This window comes from Pimephales promelas, chromosome 18 (assembly GCF_988280905.1).
Source record: "Pimephales promelas chromosome 18, fPimPro1.hap1.1, whole genome shotgun sequence".
Lineage (NCBI taxonomy): Eukaryota > Metazoa > Chordata > Actinopteri > Cypriniformes > Leuciscidae > Pimephales > Pimephales promelas.
Window position 1 is genome coordinate 6,253,673 of NC_142786.1, and position 20,361 is coordinate 6,274,033.

The window sequence follows — 20,361 nt, forward strand, 5'->3', positions numbered from 1 at the left end:
TTATTTTTAATTATTAAAAAACAAAACCACATAATTGTACTAGACATGTGGGAAATTGATGTGTGAAAAAAATGTATACTTTAAACCATAAGTAGATCACAAACTGAGAGAGTCAAAAAGCGTTAGGCTGTCCCTTGAAATAAGCACTTCATAAGGAATGACGTTTAAAAAAAAAAAAACTCTTGTGCGCATCACAACTTTACCCAAACATCATTATGCTTACACTTCATTAAATGCAAATATATTATTTACTGATAAATTGGCTTAAAGATTAAAACTATCAATCTTTAAGATATTAATTTCAGTTAGAGGTCATATTCTTTCTTGGCTACATTTTGCAATCAGAACAAGTAAATATTCCACTGATTTTAAAAGTATTCTGTGCAATATAGGCGTAGGCTAAAGTAAAATAAAAGGAGAAAAGTGTCCCTTTCTCATTATCTTCCTCTTTTTCTATGTCACAACAAGACACACCCACAGTTGAATCATATCTCATGTCAGAATTCTTCTTACTCAGACATCGAGAGCTGAATCGAAAGCAGTTTTCTGCTCCACAGACATAAAAGGTAATATTTCCTTTAAAATAGTATGGTGCATTTGGTTAACTATAATTCTAAAACTTAGTTAATGTCAGACCGTATTTGATCTTATTTGCAGGTAAGTTTTCTTAAACAATCTGAAATACATATATTCCTGTTTGATTTATCAAATAAGCATCTGATATCATCATCTATAACAGTGTTTCTCAACCAGTGGGTCTCGACATTATTCTATAGGGGGTTGGGAGACTTTCTCGATGTTCTTGGTGTTACAACGGCACACACAAGTGCACTTCACACATAAGTGCGCTTCACAAAAGGCACTTATTGACCAAGAACACAAAGAAAGTCTCGCGACCCACCGGCTTACTTACATCATGCAAACAAATAATTTGTTAGCAAACGCATTGACGGCTGTAAACGCTTTAATCGATCCTAATGAGCTCTTCCCGAATGAAATATCTTGAAAGGGGTGGTTTCCCAGCAAACACATCATCGTTATGGTAACGTCTGTGGCACGGTGCATTTCTGCTATGGCAGAGGTTGGTTGCACACAACATAATAGACGAGGCTACTGCCATTGACTCTTGTGCATCAAAACTTTACCCAAACGTCATTATGCTTACACTTCATAATCGAAACCTGCAAGCCTACACTTTGAAGAGTAAAAATGATATAGAAGCTTAGCTATTTGAACTTTATTAAAACTGGAAATGGTAATCAAATTGCACTTCCAAAATCATACATTCGTCAGACAAGAAAAACATATTATACAGGGAGTGGACTAATGTTAACAAGCATGAAATTCTAGCAAAGAAACTAATGAGAAGACAAAGGAAAAGATAAACAGATGTGCGAGCAGTTAAAAAAAAGAAGGAAAACAGCAACAAGAAGGCTATGCTTAAAGGGGTCATGAACTGGCTTTTTAATTTTTTTTTATATTGTTGTCTGAGGTCAACGTTGCTTGTTTTTTTACATTCAAAAACATCAAAATGAATAAGTAAAAGGCTATTTTCTATCCTTGTTTTAGCCTAGCTCAAAAACGCTTGGTTTTTATGGGCATCTCGCATAGAGCATCACAGTCCCGCTCACAGCCGGTGCTGGAATTAAGAATTCAATACAATTTCTCCATTGACATTTGAGATATAAGCCATAAAAACGTAACCATACATGGTTGACTTAAAACCAGCTATGGCTGTACCAAGCGATTGTAAATGCTCATATAAATGCCAAAAGTTCATGGGGCACTAACCTTGTTTTAAGATAAATGCCTTTAACACTAGAACGGCCATAACGGTCATTTTGACCGTTTTGAATTTTATATCTACAATAACTTTGTTGAAAAAAATAATAAAATCCTGCTGGTACCTGACTTTTCCTAAAATTGTCTGTATTTTCATTTAAAATGCTTTTCATATAAATTAAGTTACATAAACGTAAGGCAAAACAAATTTTTTTTTAGCAAATCGTCACTATCTAACATTTTCGTCATAGTTTTTGTCATTCAAACCTACTTTTTATTAAGTTATCGTCTCGTTTTCATCTTTGAAAAAATGTGGTTGACGAAAATGCGATCCTACGGCGTCATCTAACTGACGCTAAAGGAAAGCGTCAGTTAGATGACGCGGTTAGGTTTAGGTCTGGGGTGGGGGTAGGGTTACACGCGATCCTAGGGCGTCATCTAACTGACGCTAAAGGGCGCCTAAAGCGTCAGATATTGAAGCATGGTCAAAATGCTTCCTAAGGCGTCAGTTAGGTGGAAATAAACACTGTTTTGAATCCCGTTCTAGTAGTTTTGGAATTCTGGCACTTCTAGTGTTAATTCGCGATGTCTTGAATAAGTACTTCATTACCCACAATCCTGAACAATCCAACAATCCCATAGTAATGCATCTGATTGGTGGAAGTCGTGTAACTGTCTGGGTAAACCCTGTGAAAGTCTGTGAAGACTGAAGATGGTGTAATGACGTAGGGCTAGTTCATTGATTGCACGTCAGAGGCGCCCGCACCATTGGATGTGCAGTTGCCGCAGCACAGCCTATGAGCGAGCCAGATGGTCAGATGTTTTAGCTGTGCAGCTGCAAATGCGTTTTACACATAAGCTTCAGTAACTCGAGGAAAATAGTTTCCCTGCACATATATACAATTCACTGGAGGAAAAAGTCAGATTTGGAAGTCACTCAAAAGGCTCACGGTGGTTTCAGTGAGGCGCGGTGGTTTATGGGATATGCTCGGAAATGAAAATATGTACACAGTCTTGTACCGTTGACTTTTTTGGGATTTTCTCTTAGTATTTTCACCCGAAATGATATGTTGTATGCTTCTGAGTTCAGCCGTAGCTGGTATCTTCCAAAACGTCAATGGGAGAAATGAATGGGAAATTTATTACCGGCACCACAGCTCTCTCGGGCTGTGGGCGGGACTGTGATGCTCAATTGAAGACTTGGAAGTAAACGCCCACTGCTGTGAGTGGATAACAGTTTTGCATATTATAATGAGTTTCAGCTTGTTTCAACTTTGAAATTGTTTTGAAAACTTCCAATGTTGTCAGGAATGCCGGAATGATTCGCCCATACATGTTGGACCCAGAGTCCGTGTGCACCATTCTTGTTGGATCTATAGAAGGCACAGCACCATTTTTTATTTTTAATCAGTCTGCAAATCCATGTCTCGACCTGTGTTACAAAACAATCCTCAGTAAAATGAAGTGAACAAACTGACAATGTTTTACCCACATCAGCTGGAACGTCATTAAAAATAAAATTTAACCATGCAGTCCTACTGGAATCCAGAGGAAGCTTATGCAAAATAAATGTCACATAAGACAAGGAAGTTGTAGGTTATTATTTGAATAATTTTTAGCTGAGGTAAATTAAGCGCAATTCTCATGTGTCCTTGCTCGATCAAGAATGAGACGGCCCAACGGTCAGTTGAAATTTAAAAGGCTGATTTTTATGGTTCAGGGCAGTGAAACTTCAGTCTAGGTCCAGTGTGACGAACTGGGAATGCACGACCTGATAAAAATGTCCACTTTGAATGCAAAACATTGAAATCAATTTGTATAAAATGTCTACCATGAAAATCTCAGTAATTAAATCAGAATATGAAACAAAAATTCCCTTCCCTCTACTTTTTGTTTTGACAGGGAACTTACTGAGCTGAGGATTTTTGGTCTGTGAGAGCAGATGGCTTCAAAGACCATAAACTTCATCACTTGGAATGTAAATGGACTTAAGCGACACAGAGATCAGAAATTTCAAGAACTACAAAATGTGGATGTTATTTTATTTCAAGAGACGCACATTGGAGAAGGAGATGAAAATATTGTAGAAGACTTTAAAGATGAGTGGCATATTTTCTACACAAAGTACACCTCCTCCAGCAAGGGATCAGCCATACTAGTGAGAAAAACACTAGATTTCAATTACATAAGTGATGAAAAAGATACCAGTGGAGCTTATGTTGTGTTGAAATGTAAACTGGAAGGTCAGCCATTCACTATTGTTAGTGTTTATAATCATCAAACAGACACAAAAACCCTTGATAAACTTTCAAGGTACCTGCAGTCAATGACCACAGGGCTGCTGGTGATTGGTGGAGATTTCAACACAGTTCTCAATAGATTTATTGACAAAAAATGGAACAATTTGACAAACAACAGCTCTCATAGTAAACAGCTGTTATTTGTAGAGAAGTTCATGAAATCTCTTCAACTGGTTGATGTCTGGAGAAGAAAGAACCCCATAAAGCAAGATTATACGTTCTACATTAAAGACTCTCCTGTGTCCAGGCTGGATTACTTCTTTGTTCCAGAAGAATGTATGTGGCGTGTCGGAGTTTGTGAAATAAGAGACTCAGAGAAAAGTGAAAACAAAGACCACCGGCCTGTTTCTTTAGAGATCAACATCCCTGCGATGCCTATTCAGAAAGATCCACAGATACAAACAATCTTCCAATGGCTGAATCTAAAAAAGGATCTTTTGACAGATGAGACTGGTTCGTCACTGGGCAAAGAAAGCTCACATGCAGTCAGTGTGGTTGACATTGTGTCAGCTGTACAATCTCTTCAAGTGTCAGACACACCGAGACCAGATGGTACCCCAGCATCCTCCTATAAAGACAAAATTCAGGATCTAATTCCATACATTAAGATGCTCTATGACAGAATCCACAGCGGTGCGTTTAACTGCTCTGAGACACGCTTTAATGAAACTGTGAAGAGTCCACATGATGATAGTCAACACTTTTTTAATGTTGACTACCTCATCATTGCAACTATTCTGGCAAGACGCCTAGATGATGTCATTGAGTCTCTTCCAAAGGGGCGGATCCAAAGAGAGTCAGCTGCTGTCATGATCACTCCCAAAACACATCATGCTTTAATAAGTTTGAGCCATATTAAGGATGAGCTAGAACAGCAAAAACCGTCAAACCCAACTCTGAGCCAGGATCTTCTCCTTATAGAAAATCTCCTCAGTGATGCAAATGTTCTCAATGTTGAGAAATACAAACGGCTACATCAGGGCTGCCCTTTGACCCCAGGACTCCTAATGTTGGCTCTAAAAAGCTATGCCTCACAGTTATTTGGACATTTAGAAAAGTCTGTGGTTTTCATTTTCAAACAAAGTGTGATGGTTTGCTTTCAACCTGAGGACCTAGACATGGTCAAAGCTACTGTGGAGAGCAATACTACTGAAGTATATGAAATAGAGATATTATCCAAAGGAAATGATGAACTGCTAAAATGCCTAGAAATTTATGCTAAGGATGAGGACTGGGACAAAGAATCAGAAGAAAACGGCTCTAAAGCAGATGAAATGGATGACGGGAGTAAGGTGTATCAAAAGAGTGAATATGAGTCCAAAATCTCTGAAGAAGATGAATCAATGGAAGTCGATGTGAGGTGAGGATAATGAATAAAAGGGCGTGAGCGTTTGGACAAAGAAACCTGAAGTACTCTGAGCACATGGGTTAAAATCCTTCCTAAATTCTGACTTTATACAATAAAATGCTTAAAACATACTTTGATGAAGATTAGGAGATACTGTCATTTCAAAGTGAATAACAGTTATTGTTTTGCTCAGGAACAAAAGCGGTGAGCTGGAGCAGAGAAATGTTCAAAACTCGATTATTAAAGAGGCTCATTCATTGCACCTTGAGCCATTTGGTCTATATTAGTTTACATAATTGGGTCTACTATTTTCCTGTTGATCTCTGTGAAGCTGCTTTGACAATCTGTATTGTATTAAACATTATCGAAAAAAGGTGACTTAATTAAATAACTTATGGAAAGCTGTACATTTTTACAATTAATGCTTTTATTTGATTTTTTTAATTTATTTACTAAAATCAGTAGATCAGCCATTTCTGGACCACTCAAAGAAGAGATGGAAACATTTCAAGGGATGAAGAAGAATACCCCTCCACTTCTTCCTGTACCACCACAATCTTCATCTTCCTCTGATGGTGAGCAAAAAAAAAAAAAAAATAAAAAAAAATATATATATATAATTATTAGTTGTAATTAGAACTAAATAGTTTAAAAAATGGTTGGTTAGAAAAAACAATAGATCTTTAATAAGAATATATGTTCTACTTTCCATCTATCCCACAATGACTAGCCAAGATATAAAAATGAAATATCATTGTACAGTCTTTTTCATTGAGGGAAAATAATGAGTGGAATGAATTCTCTGATAGGTACTAAAAGAAAGCGTGATCATAAATCATCCGTCCTGAGTATACAGTCACCACTGACAACAGGCAAGTAAAACCTGAATCTGTCCACCTCTTACCTACCACTTGTAACTAATCACTTAAATAGTCATACAGGTATCACATTCACTCATCCATCATTCATTGAAACTATTTGTCCTAACTGTGTGTCCAAACTGTGCATCACAGGGATGCTGGAGCCTATACCAGCATCTGGACAGATGGCCAGTCCATCACAGGGATAATTCACACAGACAGACAATTTAGAGTCTCCAATTTACCTGTCCAGCAATTATTTTGATTGTGGGGGAAACCAGAGTGCCCCGAGGAAACCCACACCAACACAGAACAGGGAAACGCCTTGGTTATGACTGTAACCTCGATTCCCTGAAGAGGGAATAAGAATAAGAGTTGATAAAAGCGGTGGGCACGCTCTGTGTGATTACGTCTTGAAGCACATGTGAAATCAGTCCAATGGTGTGGCAGAACGTCTGAGGCGGTTGACGATATGAACCAGGAAACTATAAAGCCTGCCCTAACAAAGCAGTGCTAGCTTCTGATAGGCTGAAGTAAGTCGCTGACAGGCATGTAGGATTATGGCAGGGCAACGCAACTTCTTGTTCCTTCTTCAGGGAACTGAGGTTATAGTCGATTGACACTGTGGAAAAGTCCATACTAACGTCACCATAGCAAGAAGTGTCTGTCCTGTGTGAAATTGTGAAGAGCAGGACTAGGACGAGAGCACCTGGGTACCTGGTGTAGAGTCCAGGTTCAGAGAGTAGAACCTCCCAAATGTATGTTGCTTGCCACATCACAAATGTTGTGAAGAGAAACGTCTTGGGTTATGACTGTAACCCTCGTTCCCTGAGAAAGGAACGGAACGCTGCATCGAGAATCGACACTATGGGGAAACGCCTTCAGCATGATGCGTTTTAAGCCTCTATGTAACTAGTCCAATTTTGATTGGTGTTGCGTGATGACGTCACTCATGACGGCGCATGTGACGGTGAACCGGAAACTATAAAAGGGCACCGGCAGCATAACAGCACCAGCTTTTAATTGGTGGAAACAAGTCGTCGAAAGAGTGACACAGGGACACAGCGTTCCTTTCCCTTCTCAGGGAACGAGGGTTACAGTCGTAACCTGAGACGTTCCCTTTCAAGGGAACTTCAGTTGCACAAATGCCCACTGCGCCACTCTGAGGGAACTAGGGTGGAGAATAGCCTTTACTCTGCAAGGAGCGAACTCGAGACAAGAGGGAGCCACCGATAAAGCTTGTAAGTCCCCAACTCTTTTGAGGGGCGTGATAGCAAGCAGGAAGGCTACTTTAAAGGACATAAATTTCTCAGACACCTCATTCAATGACTCGAAGGGTGCCAGGGATAACTCTTCGAGGACCACTGTCAGATCCCAAGAGGGAACTCTGGACTGGATGACAGGCTTCAACCTCCTAGTTCCACGAAGGAAACGAACAATTAGTGGGTGTCTACCCAAGGTGCCCACCCCTAAAGGCGTGTGGAAGGCAGCTATGGCCGCCACATAAACCTTAAGCGTAGATGGGCAGAGCCCGTCAGAGAAGCGACTCGGGAGGAACTCCAGTACTGAAGCCACTGCTGGGTCCAACTGAAGTTCTCTGCACCACATTTTAAAAACATTCCATTTAAGTAAATAAAATTTCCTTGTGGAGGTGGCTCTAGAGTTTAAAATGGTCTCCACAACCTCAGTTGAGAGACCAGTATTTAGAAATTAGTCCCCCTCAGGGGCCAGACCCACAGCTTCCATAACTCTGGCTGAGGGTGAAACATGCCCCTAAACATGATGTGGAAGAAAACAAACTGTGATTGGCTGTGTTAAGCCTGTTTTATGCTTCTGGGTCGAATCGACGGCGTACCCCCGCAGACCTCTCTGTGTCGACGCGAACCCCTCTCCGACCCCTCCGCCGTAGCTCGACGTGCACCTCCAAAAATTTGCAACAGCGCGTCGAGGCGACGCAGACAGCAAGGGCTTTGATTGGTCAGATTATACATCATTTCAGGAGTGTAGCTTTTCTGATTTCCCTCTCCCGCTATAGCGCCATTTTTAACATTTGCACCCTCGTACTGATAATTATAATACACTTATAAAGAAAGTAAATAAAGAATTAAAATAAAAATAAACTGTTGTTTTTTTATTTCATTATTAATATATATGTCGAGATTCTTTTCTTTCTTTTTTGCTCTTCAATCAATCAATAAATCAACGTTTGTTTTGAAACACAGTTTGTTGTTTATTTTCAATACAATGTTCATGGTTACATCATTGATAATACACAGTACAGTACTAACCAAGTCTGCCACAGGACACTACATTATCCTGCCATCCTACATTATCCGAACAGCTATGTCAGCTCAGGTGGAACGGGCCCTGGACATCCATGTTGGTTCATGGGGACAAAGTTTGTTGTCTTGTTGTTTAATGTCGATTAGCTCCAGCTGCAACAACATTCTCTTACTTTCGTTCGCGGCGCACAGAACCAAAACAAACTAGCAAAGAGATTCGCGAACCACACCCCCCTAGCGTTCTGGCGGAGAAATGCACCGCGATGCAACACAACCTGACGCAGAAGCATAAAACGGCCACAACGCCATAGTAGTGACGACGTAGCTACGCCGTGGAGTTGATGCAGAAGTATAATGAGGCCTTTAGGCCTACATATCAGTCAAACGTCCTCTTAGACGGTCCTTGGCCAAGAAAAGCTGCAATAGAGTCCAGACCTTCTGCAGTCAGTCTGAAAGTCTGGCTACGTGAAACTAGGTTCAGGTGTACTTTATAGTTTCCTGGTCCATGATGTTCCATCACGCCATTGGACTTACTTCATTCGTGCAGGTGTTTTGACGCAGCTCGGGGTCCCTTAAAAGGGAAAAAAAGTGTGTGCAACCCCACCCGTGATGTAAGGTGGGCAAGGATGAACACACATTCTGAACTGCTGCTTGCTTGCCATTCTTATAATTAAGGTAGACTGTCAAAACCAAATATGCCGCTTACTGAAGAGACACGCTAACGCTGCTTTTTTTTGGGCAGGCTTACTTTGTGACGTCACTCGCCTCTGACGTTTGCCACACCATTGGATTAATTTCACATGTGCTTCAATGTTATCACGCAGAGCGTTCCCACATCATCACTCGACACAACACGAGTTTCCTTGAAAAGGAACTTCATATTTAACATTTTGAGTCAAGCACCTCAAAATGCCATTAATGTCATTTGACTGAACAATATATATTTAGAATGACACACTATGCACGAGTAAAAAATGTAAATAATATAATTAAACATCTGTCACTTATGTTTGTACAGAAATGTTATTAAAGCAGAAAAACGGCTCTTTGTCTTCTTTTTTTCCACACAGATGAGATCATGGAGAAGGCAAGGCAAATTATGAAAAAATTTCCCAAAAACTCAGATCAAATAGATAAAGGCAATGTGAAGAAGGCAACCATTGGGATTTTTGGAAAATCAGGAGAAGGGAAGAGCTCCCTATTAAGTGCAATATTGGGGATTGAGTATCTACTGCCATCTGGTTGTTTTGGTGCCTGTACAGCCGTTGTTACTCAGGTGGAAGCCAACCTGACTGACTCCAACTACACCGCAGAGTTTGAACTCTTTTCTAAAGAGGTTTCCTCATTTGTATTCATCTGACTATGCTTTTAATCAGAGTTCTTTATAAATAAATAATTCGACTGTAGGGAATGGATCAATGCCATATTTTTCACTATTTTGTGTTTTGTGTGCCTCTGCAGGAGTGGAACAAAGAGCTTGAAGATCTTTTCAGAGTTTTGTCAGGTGAAAATGAGGACAGGACTGATGACTTGTTTGAAATTGCTAAAGAAAAGATCACTGCGCTGTATGGAGCTGATGCAGACAAGAAAACATTAGAAGAGCTCAAGAACGATGACAAATTTGCTGAGATTGAAAGGTTCATTAATAAGGAAAGATGTTTCTCAACAAGTAGTGTAAGTTTTAGGAGACTGTTTTTAACATATTACATGTACCGTATAATGCCTTCTTAATTTGCTTTACAGCCAGGTAAAACAAACTAATTTATTATCTCAAAAGGTATCTGAATTTAAGAATGATGTTGCAAGTTACATACAACACAGCGAGTCAAGTTTCGGTGACTGGTACTGGCCGCTTGTGAAGAGTGTGACGATCAAGATTCCAGATTGTCGTGAACTTCTAGAGCATATTGTGCTTGTTGATATTCCAGGATCTGGAGACTGCAACAGGATAAGAGATGATCTGTGGAAATCTGTAAATATATTAATATGCTACTTTAAAAATAACCGTTTGCCAGATTAACCAGATTAATTAATATATTATAATGCTAACAACAAGTCCCCTAACTCGCGGTTATATTTGAAATCCTGTAGAAACTGACAGAGTGCTCTTCTGTGTGGATTGTAAGTGATATTAATCGAGCAACCACTGATAGTGACCCTTGGTGGATGGTAAAGCACTGCACAGAAGAACTGGGACCAGGAGGAGAATGCAAAAGCATCAACTTCATCTGTACAAAGACTGATGTGATCGATCCAGTAGCCTATATGAGGTATTTTGTGTATATTACATGTAGGTAAATGGCTGGGAAGTGCTAAGATTCTTGTCTAAATCTAATAATCTTGAATCTTTTGTTTAAATATTTCTTTTTAGAGTTACACGGCTTCCTAGAGACCAAATCCCAGAAGACAAGGTATGCAAAATGCACAGAAATGTACTAGCTGTATTTGTGAAGTATTGCTTCTTTGTTTTAATAGATTTGTTGTAAGTAAGCATGTACTGCTGCTCTGAGTAAATTTGCTGTTTTTTTAATGTTGGTGAGAAATTATATCATTCTTTCTGCAATTTCATGAATGTAATAATTTACTGAGAGGAAAAAGAGATAGTACACAATCAACCACTGAATCAGATTTTACTATAAACCTGTGTACAGCTTATGTGTACGTGCTTTGTTAATCATTTAGGATGAGAAAAAAATATGCATACTTCATAGAAACGAACATGCCAAGATGAAGGTCAAAGAAAAGTTAAAAAAATCTAAACTTCAGGTACTACTTTAACTATTTTTTAAAACTGTTGCATTACTTAAAAAAACTAGATATACACGGCATATATGGTTTTCTTGTGATTTTATTAATATTGCTTTACTTTTTTCTTTTTTAGAAAATATTCAGTACTGACAATCAGTTTAAAGTTTTAACTGTAAGTTCCAGTGCATTCTTTGAACCCAATTTAAATCTGGAATCTAGTGAAACAGGTAAACTATCTTCTAAACATTGCTTGCATTTTACCACTTTATTCTATTTTTATTCATCTTTATTAAATATTCATTTAACTTCAAGTATTGAAGTTAAAATAGTTTATTAAGTGATATAAAGCACTGACCAAATTTGTCCAAATCACATCATTGTCTTTTTTTATCTAGAAATCCCTAAGCTGCAGGATGAACTGAGGAGTCTTAACAAGAGCATTCATAAAGAACTGGTCAAAGATTATGTCAGTGAAGCAAAGGGAACTCTGCTCTTAATACAAAGGGATCAGCTAGAAACAAACAAGAAAATGGTACGATTCAGAATTAGATTGACTAGAATTAGAGTGTATTTAGAATCCTGCCAATATGTATTGTTCTGTAATTCACTGCTCTTGTATGAATGTGTTTTAGATGGAAAAGAAAGTCATGGAATTTGAGAATAACCTAAAGACGTCACTAAAGGAACTGAGAAGCTATTTTGACGGCATTATTAGTGATTTGGACCAGTGTCTCACAAGGGGAGTGGGAGAATCAGTGATATCCTGTGTTGCTTCCATACGCCAATTGTTAGAGGTAAACAATTGATAGAGCCGGTAAACATTCACATGTTTTGCATAATCACTATTTTCTTGTCCTTTTTACACTTTTTCTTTTCTTTTTTTTTATACTCAGAATAGAGATGGAAGTGGGTTCCACAGAATCCTTGGATCTTTGTGCAAGAACTATGGATGCTATCGGTCGAAAAATTGGGATACAGTTTTAGACCTGAACAAGACATTGGCCGGACATTTGCATGAATGTATTGAGAAAGATTTCAATAAGATATTTCCGTAAGTTTGGTTTCATTATTTCATTTTCAGTCTTAGAATAAAATCTAGAGAAAACTTTTCACAAATCTAGAGAAAACTTTTCACTTTTCTTTTTTAGTACGTTTAATTAGCATTGCTGTTAATTATATTGTTGGTAGTTTGTTTACAAATTCTTTAAAGGGATAGCTCACCCCAAAATGAAAATTCTGTCAGTAATTACTCACCCTCATGTTGTTCCAACCCCGTAAGACTTTCGTTCATCTTCGTTCACCTTCATGTGATGTCATTTGAAATCATTTGCACTCATATTTCGGTAATTTTTCTATCTGAAGATATAGATGGCTGCAACATTGAAAGCTCCGGTCTCTGTGTTTAGCGCGAAAGCTCACGCGATTGTCACCGGCTCGGAATAAAATTTGTGCCGTGTAGCCTACTAGCTGCTTTGATGAGATTATCAGGTTAACTGACTCGTAACGTTTGCAATATCTCACGAGCTCCCAAGTGTACAAACCCGCAATGTGTACCACCGCTTTAATTAATTATTTTATATATATATATATATATATATATATATATATATATATATAAATTTATTTTTATTTTTTGGCTATAGTAAGACTGGAAAAACAGGGATATCAGCGCAGGAACAGATTGAGAAGTTCAGTGTGATCCAAAATGAATCTGCTAACCCCACACCTCTCATAAATAACATTCAGAACTTCATTCAAATTGAGGTGAGTAGAGTTGTTCTCTTGTTCCCTTTTGGACGTCGCCAGTTTTTATACAGAAGTTGGTGTTTCGAGGTGTAAATGACACGCCAGATAGTAGTAGTGCGATTGGTTGCACTAACCAGATGAGATACACAACCTTCACAGTATAACGTTACACGTCTGTGCAGTGATAATTCCATCGCTCAAGGTAATTTCAACATTTGTTCAAATACAATGGGTGTATGATCATGTAATTAATCGTGTCTTTAAGTTAACCTGTAGTTTCGTCAATCATCTAGTCAGCTGGGTTTGTGAGGCTAACTTAGGCTAACTGTACGTTCACACCACCGTTTACCTATTTGTTGCCCGCCAGGCATCCATGGAAGTCACGTGACTGCAAAGTATGAATACGCAGTGGGGAAACTCCTTTTCCTCGATTTACTGAAGCCTTTTGTAAAACGCATTTGCAGCTGCACAGCCAGCACTGACCGTCTGACACACTCATAGGCTGTGCAGCAGCAACTGCACATCCAATGGAGTGGGCGACTCTGACGTGTGACCAATGAGCTATCCTTATGTCAGAGCCCGCCGAGGGGGCATGACTCAGTCTATAGACCCCCGGATTCGCCATTATAGCAGATTTAAACTCCTTCAGCGACATTACACATGTCCCTGAGCTTTTTGGTGTAATTCGCCATCGAATCTGAGCTAGCCTTATTCAGCAGACTTTCCTGACGCCATCTCACCTGTGGCTATCCGGCGACTGCCTATATCCTTTGCAAGCTTATTTGGCTACTCCTAAACAGACTTTCATTTGGGGGTACCCTTCTTAAAGTCAACCCTATGGGGCTGGGCAATATGTCATCTCTACATAACTCCTTCAGGGTAGAATGTGGTTCAGCAGCATTCCTTTCCCAGTGGGAAGGGCACGTTTTCCCAGTGTTATCCAATAGTCACTGGGCAGGTAATGTGGAACAGCAGTGATTGGCTTTTCTGCGTAAGCCTGATCCTGTCTTACAAGAAGGGTTGGAGGCTTTCACAGGACGCTGACAGGGACAGCAACAGTGGCACTATGGTGTGGATTCCTATTCGTCGTATAGCGCTACGACGTAAAGTAGAGACCAACTGAAAGGGAACGTCTCTGTTTCATATGTAGCCTAACCCTTGTTACGTCCCGTTGCCATGGTTGCTGTACCACCGCTCTGCTACCCAGCTAAAACCTAAATATGCAATTGCACATGCTGCTCACTATATACACACACTGTGTCAGAGCAGTTGCTGCAAATCATTGCATGCCAATGTTCATTGCCTTGTATAGTTACACACAGTAGATTGGCTCTCTAAGCGAGATTCCTATTAGTCAGGGAACGAGGGTTACATACGTAACTGAGATTTTCTCTTCTGACACTAATAATACTTTGAACCTAATCCTCCATGCCTTTCTTCACTTCTGTTGAAGTCTGTGTGAATCCTCATTCTTTATAATTAAGCAGGCTTTTTTTATCCAGCAAATAAAAAAGAAAAGAAAATACAAAAAATATTAATTAATATTTCAAGACTTTTCTTGTGTTTTTCCTCATATGGAAGGAAACCCAACTGAAGAAATTGCTCATTGGAGAGATTGTTACCAAGAAGAAGTTGATCTACTCATCAATACAAACAACCATTCAGAGGGAAATGGCTTCTTGCTATGAAGGTAATCTACCATTAAGATTTAAAATTCATTACAAACTACTTTGATATAAAGTGTACTTTTTATTTTGTACATGACAAAAACAATTTTCATTCCCTTACAAAAAGAAGTTTATTCAAGTGTGCTATTAGTTTTTAACAAGTAAGATCTTATTCATAAAAGGCAATTTCGAAATAGGTCTGAAATTCTTCAAATCCTGTGAATCCAAATTCATAAACAAAAAAGATGGTACAAAAACAAAACCCTTTATGGTACAGCTCCATAAAATAAACTACTTTTGATAATCGATAATATACTGGAACCAATAGGGTCCACAACCTCTTTAATCAAACGCAAACGGAGAAATTCCAAAAGTGAGATAGTCGGTTTTAAATGCAGTATAGATATTTCCTAAGAATATCGTGGGATCTTACATTTATCTATAAAATGGTAAAAAGGGAAATTATACAGATATCTTTATGATATAGAATATACGTAAATAGTTTACGTTTTGTAGCTGTAAAAACGTAATAATGTTACGTTTAAATGTTGCAGATACGTCTATATTATACGTTTCAGCATCTATCCAAACGTACTAAAAAGTACGTTTTCTTTGCAAGAACGTAAAATACCTACGTATTAACAATGAGACCAGGCTGGAATATCATAAGATACTTGCAATTTATCTTTTAGCCATAGGCTACGCTCTGCATGCCAACAAACCCGCCTCAGATTCTGTGTTACATCATTTAGCCACGGTTGTTTTTAACTTTCTAGCATCTAATTTTAAAAGGCGCAACATTATCCAAGATCTCAGAGCAAACCTGATTAAAATAATTTACCAACACGCCCATGATTGTGTGTTGGTCCAGAGACACGTTGGGATAAGTAAAGGAATCACTAAATTCAAAAATTCTTTGGTCATGGGTTTACCAGAATAACTGACATAAATATTAAAATCACCCATAATCAAAATCCTGTCAGCAGATGAAACAACCAAGATTAAAATTCATAAAATTCATCAAGAAAATTCTTATTATAACCAGGAGGCCTATAAATGAAGGCACAAAATCACTGGCGAGGGCAAGTCATTCTTCATTGATTGAGCTTCAAAACTCTTGGAACTTTCAACAGGCAGTAACTTGCACTTCACTATTAAAAATAACAGCCAAGCCTCCACCCCGACGATTTACTCCTCAAAGTAGCTACACCCCCTTGGTAAAAGCTCAGCAAAAGGTCTGGTATCAGTGTCATTTAAACAAGTTTCAGTGATAAAAGAAAGTCCAGCCCATATGTTACACAATAGTCATTCAGGATGAATGTTTTGTTGACAACCGAGTGTGCGTTTATCAAAGCCATAAACACTGGTCGACTCAACAGACCGAGAGAAAGAAACAGCACTTAGCTTCGTTGGCCCAGCTCGGAGTGATAATTTTAATACACCACGCCTCCACGTCTCGTCTCTCTCCACATAGTCCAACATTTCAATTGAATTACTAATATTAGTATACTTACATATTAAGAAAATCGGTTTCAAGGCTGAAGCCTACTTCCCGATGAAAATGCATGTTTGAGCTGTTTTAACTGAAACATGCATTAGCAAATCTTAAAATGTCAGTGCAAGTCTCAAAGTTTTTAAAACGTATTATTATAAGGCATGTGTTATAAAAGCCACTTAAATATCCTAATTGAACTAAGGCCCAATCCTGGCTTAATCTAAGCCTACCTGTGAAACCAGGGCATGTACTTACTATGTACTTATTATAGTAATTATAATTACTGGGTAATAACTAGGTACTAACCCTAAACCTACCCCTAACCCATGTACTTACCTTATATTAGCCAGTACTTTCTAGGTAAGTACACTGTAAATACACATAAGTACTATACTGTAAAAGGAAGCGTTACCGGCATTATATTATTTTCTTAAGTATAGTTAATAAAATTACCTTTTTTTTTTTGCAAGGGAAAAGTTTTTCACTTTTCATTTATACATTTCATTTGTGAAACTCACAGTCACAGCCAATAATTGATTTATTTTCATGGTTCTGATGTATTCTTATTTTAGAAGCAGCAGCAATGACTGGAGTCGGATCCATGAGGAGAAGGCAACAACTGTTAATAAACAGGGTTGATGAGATAAAACAAGACATGTTCAACAAATCCAAAATAGAAGTGCTGAACAATTGTAGTAAATTAAAGGTATTGATCTCATATTCATAAAAGACAATCATTTATTTAGTTGTACAATATAATAGTTGTTTATTTGTACAATCAATCTTCTCTTGTTTCTTTGTAAAGCTTTACGTAGTGGATGTTCTTGAAAAAAAAATGAATCAAGCAATAGAACGCTCACAATCACAAACCGGCAAAATGCCCAGAGAGGGTAAGAGAGAACGTCATCCCTAACATAAAACAAATCTTTTGTACAAGTGACTGATTAATCTTAATTGTTGTCATTTCTAGATGTCTCCGGGGATATTGAACAGCTGGACAGACTGTTGGATCAACTGTCTGACTCATGGGAATCAAGCAATAAGAAGCCAAGAGTGTAAAATAAAGTGTAACTTTTTAAGTAAGTGTTTTCTTTAGTTTTATGACACATATTTGATTTCTTTACTCAAAATAATTTGTCCATGTAGTTTTATTATTTTCTATATGTTTGTTTGGTTAAAGATGTATTTTATCTTAAGTTGTTAACTTAAAACATTTATTGGAACTCTGACTTATTTTAGGATTGCATGAAACATACATTGCAGGAACATACAAACATATACAGCTTGCAGGAATTTTAAGGTTACATGATGTAATCTCCCTCTCACTTCTCTATTCTGTTTTTCTGTGTTATTTTAAGATTATGACAGGATGAGGATCCTGAAAAAAGGAAATATCTGTTGTTTTTAGAAAAGTGTGGAAAAATGAATTCACTTTGCCTTATCTTGTATATTAAGAAACTATGGCCATGGTAAACACATTTACATTTATGCTTATATTTTTACATTACATTTATGCTTTTTACATTTACATTAAGCAGATAGGAGGCCTTGATGATAATCTCTCTATTTGTTTATCCAATCAACTTTGTAATTCTTTGTTCCATGATGCATGAATATTAAAGGGACAGTATAAAACGAAATATCTGACAATAAACTTTGAAAAAGTTTGACCATAGAACTTTGTGTCTGCAATCATTTCTTCCAGCAGCTGTGCATTGATTCCTAAATGAAAGGATTAAAGGCACCAAAATAAATAATACAGAAAGTAAAGATGTCCTATTTTCATGAAACTTTATAGAAATACATTTAATGTCCATATATTGTAATGTAATTTCAAGGGCCTGTTATATTTGTGAAGAAGTTTCTGAAAAATATAGTGCTGCCAAAGCAAAATTGTGTGGCATAATCTGTGGCATCTTTTTTTTTTTTTAAAAAAACGTAATTTAAATATATAACAAATAATAATAATAAATCTAAAGAGAATTCTGAGTGAAGAAGCGGATTCACGCTCCTCAATAAACAGTCCGGAGGGTGGATAAGCGGTGGCCTCAGGCAAAGTTTTTTGGAACACAAAAGAAAATATTTTGAAAAATGTTTTGTCAAAAAAGGGTCAATGAAGCTCAGCTACTAAAATAGAGGCTACGTATCTGTAAAGCGGTTTTAAACAAACAAACATGACTTGACAATCATTTTAATTACTACATTCTTTGTAGAACCGTTTGCCCCATAGGCCAAATTGAGATGATCCAAACTGAACTGGAGTTTCCCTAAAAACATTGTTAGACAATAGTCGCAAGTTCCGTCATTATCAGCAGTTTAAAGAGTTTGTGTTTCCCAAAACCATCAAAGTTTTGGGAAGCTGACATTCAGTAATATCTATATCTTTTATCAGCGTTTACTAAACCAGCGACTGGCCAGTCACTGGGGAAGAACGATCTGGTCATTCACTTTCTTAAGGGACCCAAGAGGCTGAATCCTCCCAGACATCCTTCAGTTCCCATGTGGGACCTTTCTATGGTTTTGGAAGACATGAAAGGTTCCCCGTTCGAGCCAATCCATTTATCAGACATGAAACATTTGTCGTTCAAGACAGTGTTTCTTATGGCTTTTGCTTCAAGCGCATAGGGGAGTTACAAGCGTTCCCAGTAGCATGTCATTTGCTGTGTATGGAAGATATTACGCAGTAACGTTACTCGTTCCCTCTTTTAGAGAGAACCGAGGTTACGTAAGTAACCGAGTACGTTTTTCCTTTTTGACGCTGCGTCCCAATTCGCATACTATCCATCCTAAAGAGTATTCGAAAATAGAATTAGTGCGTCCCAAACCGTAGTATGTTGAAATGAGTGTTTCAAAGATACCCAGATGGTCTACTTTTTCCGGTTAACGTGCTCCGATACGGTAGGAAATTAAATTAGATTGAATGGAGGATTTTAACTGTGACGAGATTTTTTTTTTTTTTTTTTAATGGTGACAGGATGCACGCAGCACGCGACAGAGCCGTCCGTTAAAGATGACGTGATAGTATGTCCCAAAGCTTGCCTACTTTTTTTGCTACATACTCAAAAGTATGTACTTTTTCTTCACAAAGGGATTACATACTTTTAGGGAGTAGTATAAGTAAGCGAATTGGGACGCAGGGGCTATCTCGCCTCCAAACGTGATGAGCCAATCACAGTAGGCCTATGCATAGCTAACCCAATACACTCAGACCACAACACTAACTAAACGTGGATAAAGTAAACAAAGATGTCTACATTGTTCTAAGGTAAGTCAACAATGTATTTGAACATTATTTTTAACATCTCTAACGTAACGTTAGCCTAACATTAAAACATTTTAACATTAGCTTCTAGCTGCATTTTACGTCATGTCACTTAGCTTCATGTATCTGTAAATAACCAAGATAAAAAATGTTAGCAATGTTGTGCTGAATGATTCATGTAAATACTGTAGCAACTAACGGAGAGGTACTCCTGGTAAAGATGGTAAAAAGTGTTGTCCTGGAAACATATGCAACTTAGACATGTACATATTTAATTTGATCATGAACCATTAATTACATATTGGAGTGCAACATTTTAGACACCTTTCTACCAAAACAACCTTGTGTTGTTTTTTTTTTAGCAAAACATGTTGCCAGTTTTCACTCCTCCTCAACATTACCAAATGTTCAAACTATTTATTTACATACCGTGTCAATAGACAAGAGGTCAGGATGTTCAAAAGGTCATTGATTTGTGCTGATTTAGTGTAATAACTTCTAATAAAATGCTATATTTTTTGTTTAAGCATTTTGTCAATAGAGGGCCCCCCATCCTCACCAAACAAGGACTGAATCTACTATAGGACAGAGGTGTCGTCCATCTCCAAAAAAGAGGTACCTCAAACATGTGTACATGAACACACACACAGGTTCAAGTCACACTTGATCATTGATGATATAATATCAAGCTGAAGGCAAAAATCAGAAAAAGAATCTGCACAGTGTTAAAGAAAATCCCAGCAGCTTTAATAGCAGAAAACCACCAGTCAGTGTTGTAGTCGAGACCACCTCACTCGAGTCCGAGTCTAGACCGAGACCAGAGAGAGTCGAGTCCGAGACCAGAGACGGTCGAGTCCAAGTCGAGACCGAG

General features: G+C 38.0%; 1 protein-coding gene across 2 annotated transcripts; it reads left to right on the forward strand.

Moving 5' to 3' along the window:
* The first annotated feature begins 479 nt into the window (after positions 1–479).
* On the forward strand, positions 480–17,906 carry LOC120483543 (uncharacterized). 2 transcript variants are annotated; one of them, XM_089122866.1, is made up of 19 exons: positions 480–566; positions 3,685–5,442; positions 5,893–6,005; positions 6,240–6,302; positions 9,643–9,908; positions 10,034–10,246; positions 10,350–10,544; positions 10,664–10,842; positions 10,944–10,983; positions 11,255–11,338; positions 11,454–11,547; positions 11,716–11,852; positions 11,953–12,114; positions 12,214–12,371; positions 12,964–13,084; positions 14,648–14,756; positions 16,801–16,934; positions 17,034–17,118; positions 17,199–17,906. In XM_089122866.1, exons 2-19 carry the CDS (start codon positions 3,725–3,727, stop codon positions 17,285–17,287), a joined length of 3,960 nt encoding a protein of 1,319 aa, XP_088978992.1. In that variant the 5' UTR covers positions 480–566; positions 3,685–3,724; the 3' UTR covers positions 17,288–17,906. The 2 variants fall into 2 exon arrangements, with proteins under 2 accessions (XP_088978992.1, XP_088978993.1); XM_089122867.1 differs by having other exon boundaries at positions 5,896–6,005.
* The last annotated feature ends 2,455 nt before the right edge of the window (positions 17,907–20,361 follow it).

Coding starts and splice junctions, on each gene's coding strand:
- LOC120483543 (XM_089122866.1), top strand. CDS start 3,725: ATGGCTTCAAAGACCATAAACTTCATCACTTGGAATGTAAATGGACTT. Junction 6,006..6,239: donor ATCTTCATCTTCCTCTGATG/GTGAGCAAAAAA, acceptor ATTCTCTGATAG/GTACTAAAAGAAAGCGTGAT. Junction 10,984..11,254: donor ACCAAATCCCAGAAGACAAG/GTATGCAAAATG, acceptor TTAATCATTTAG/GATGAGAAAAAAATATGCAT.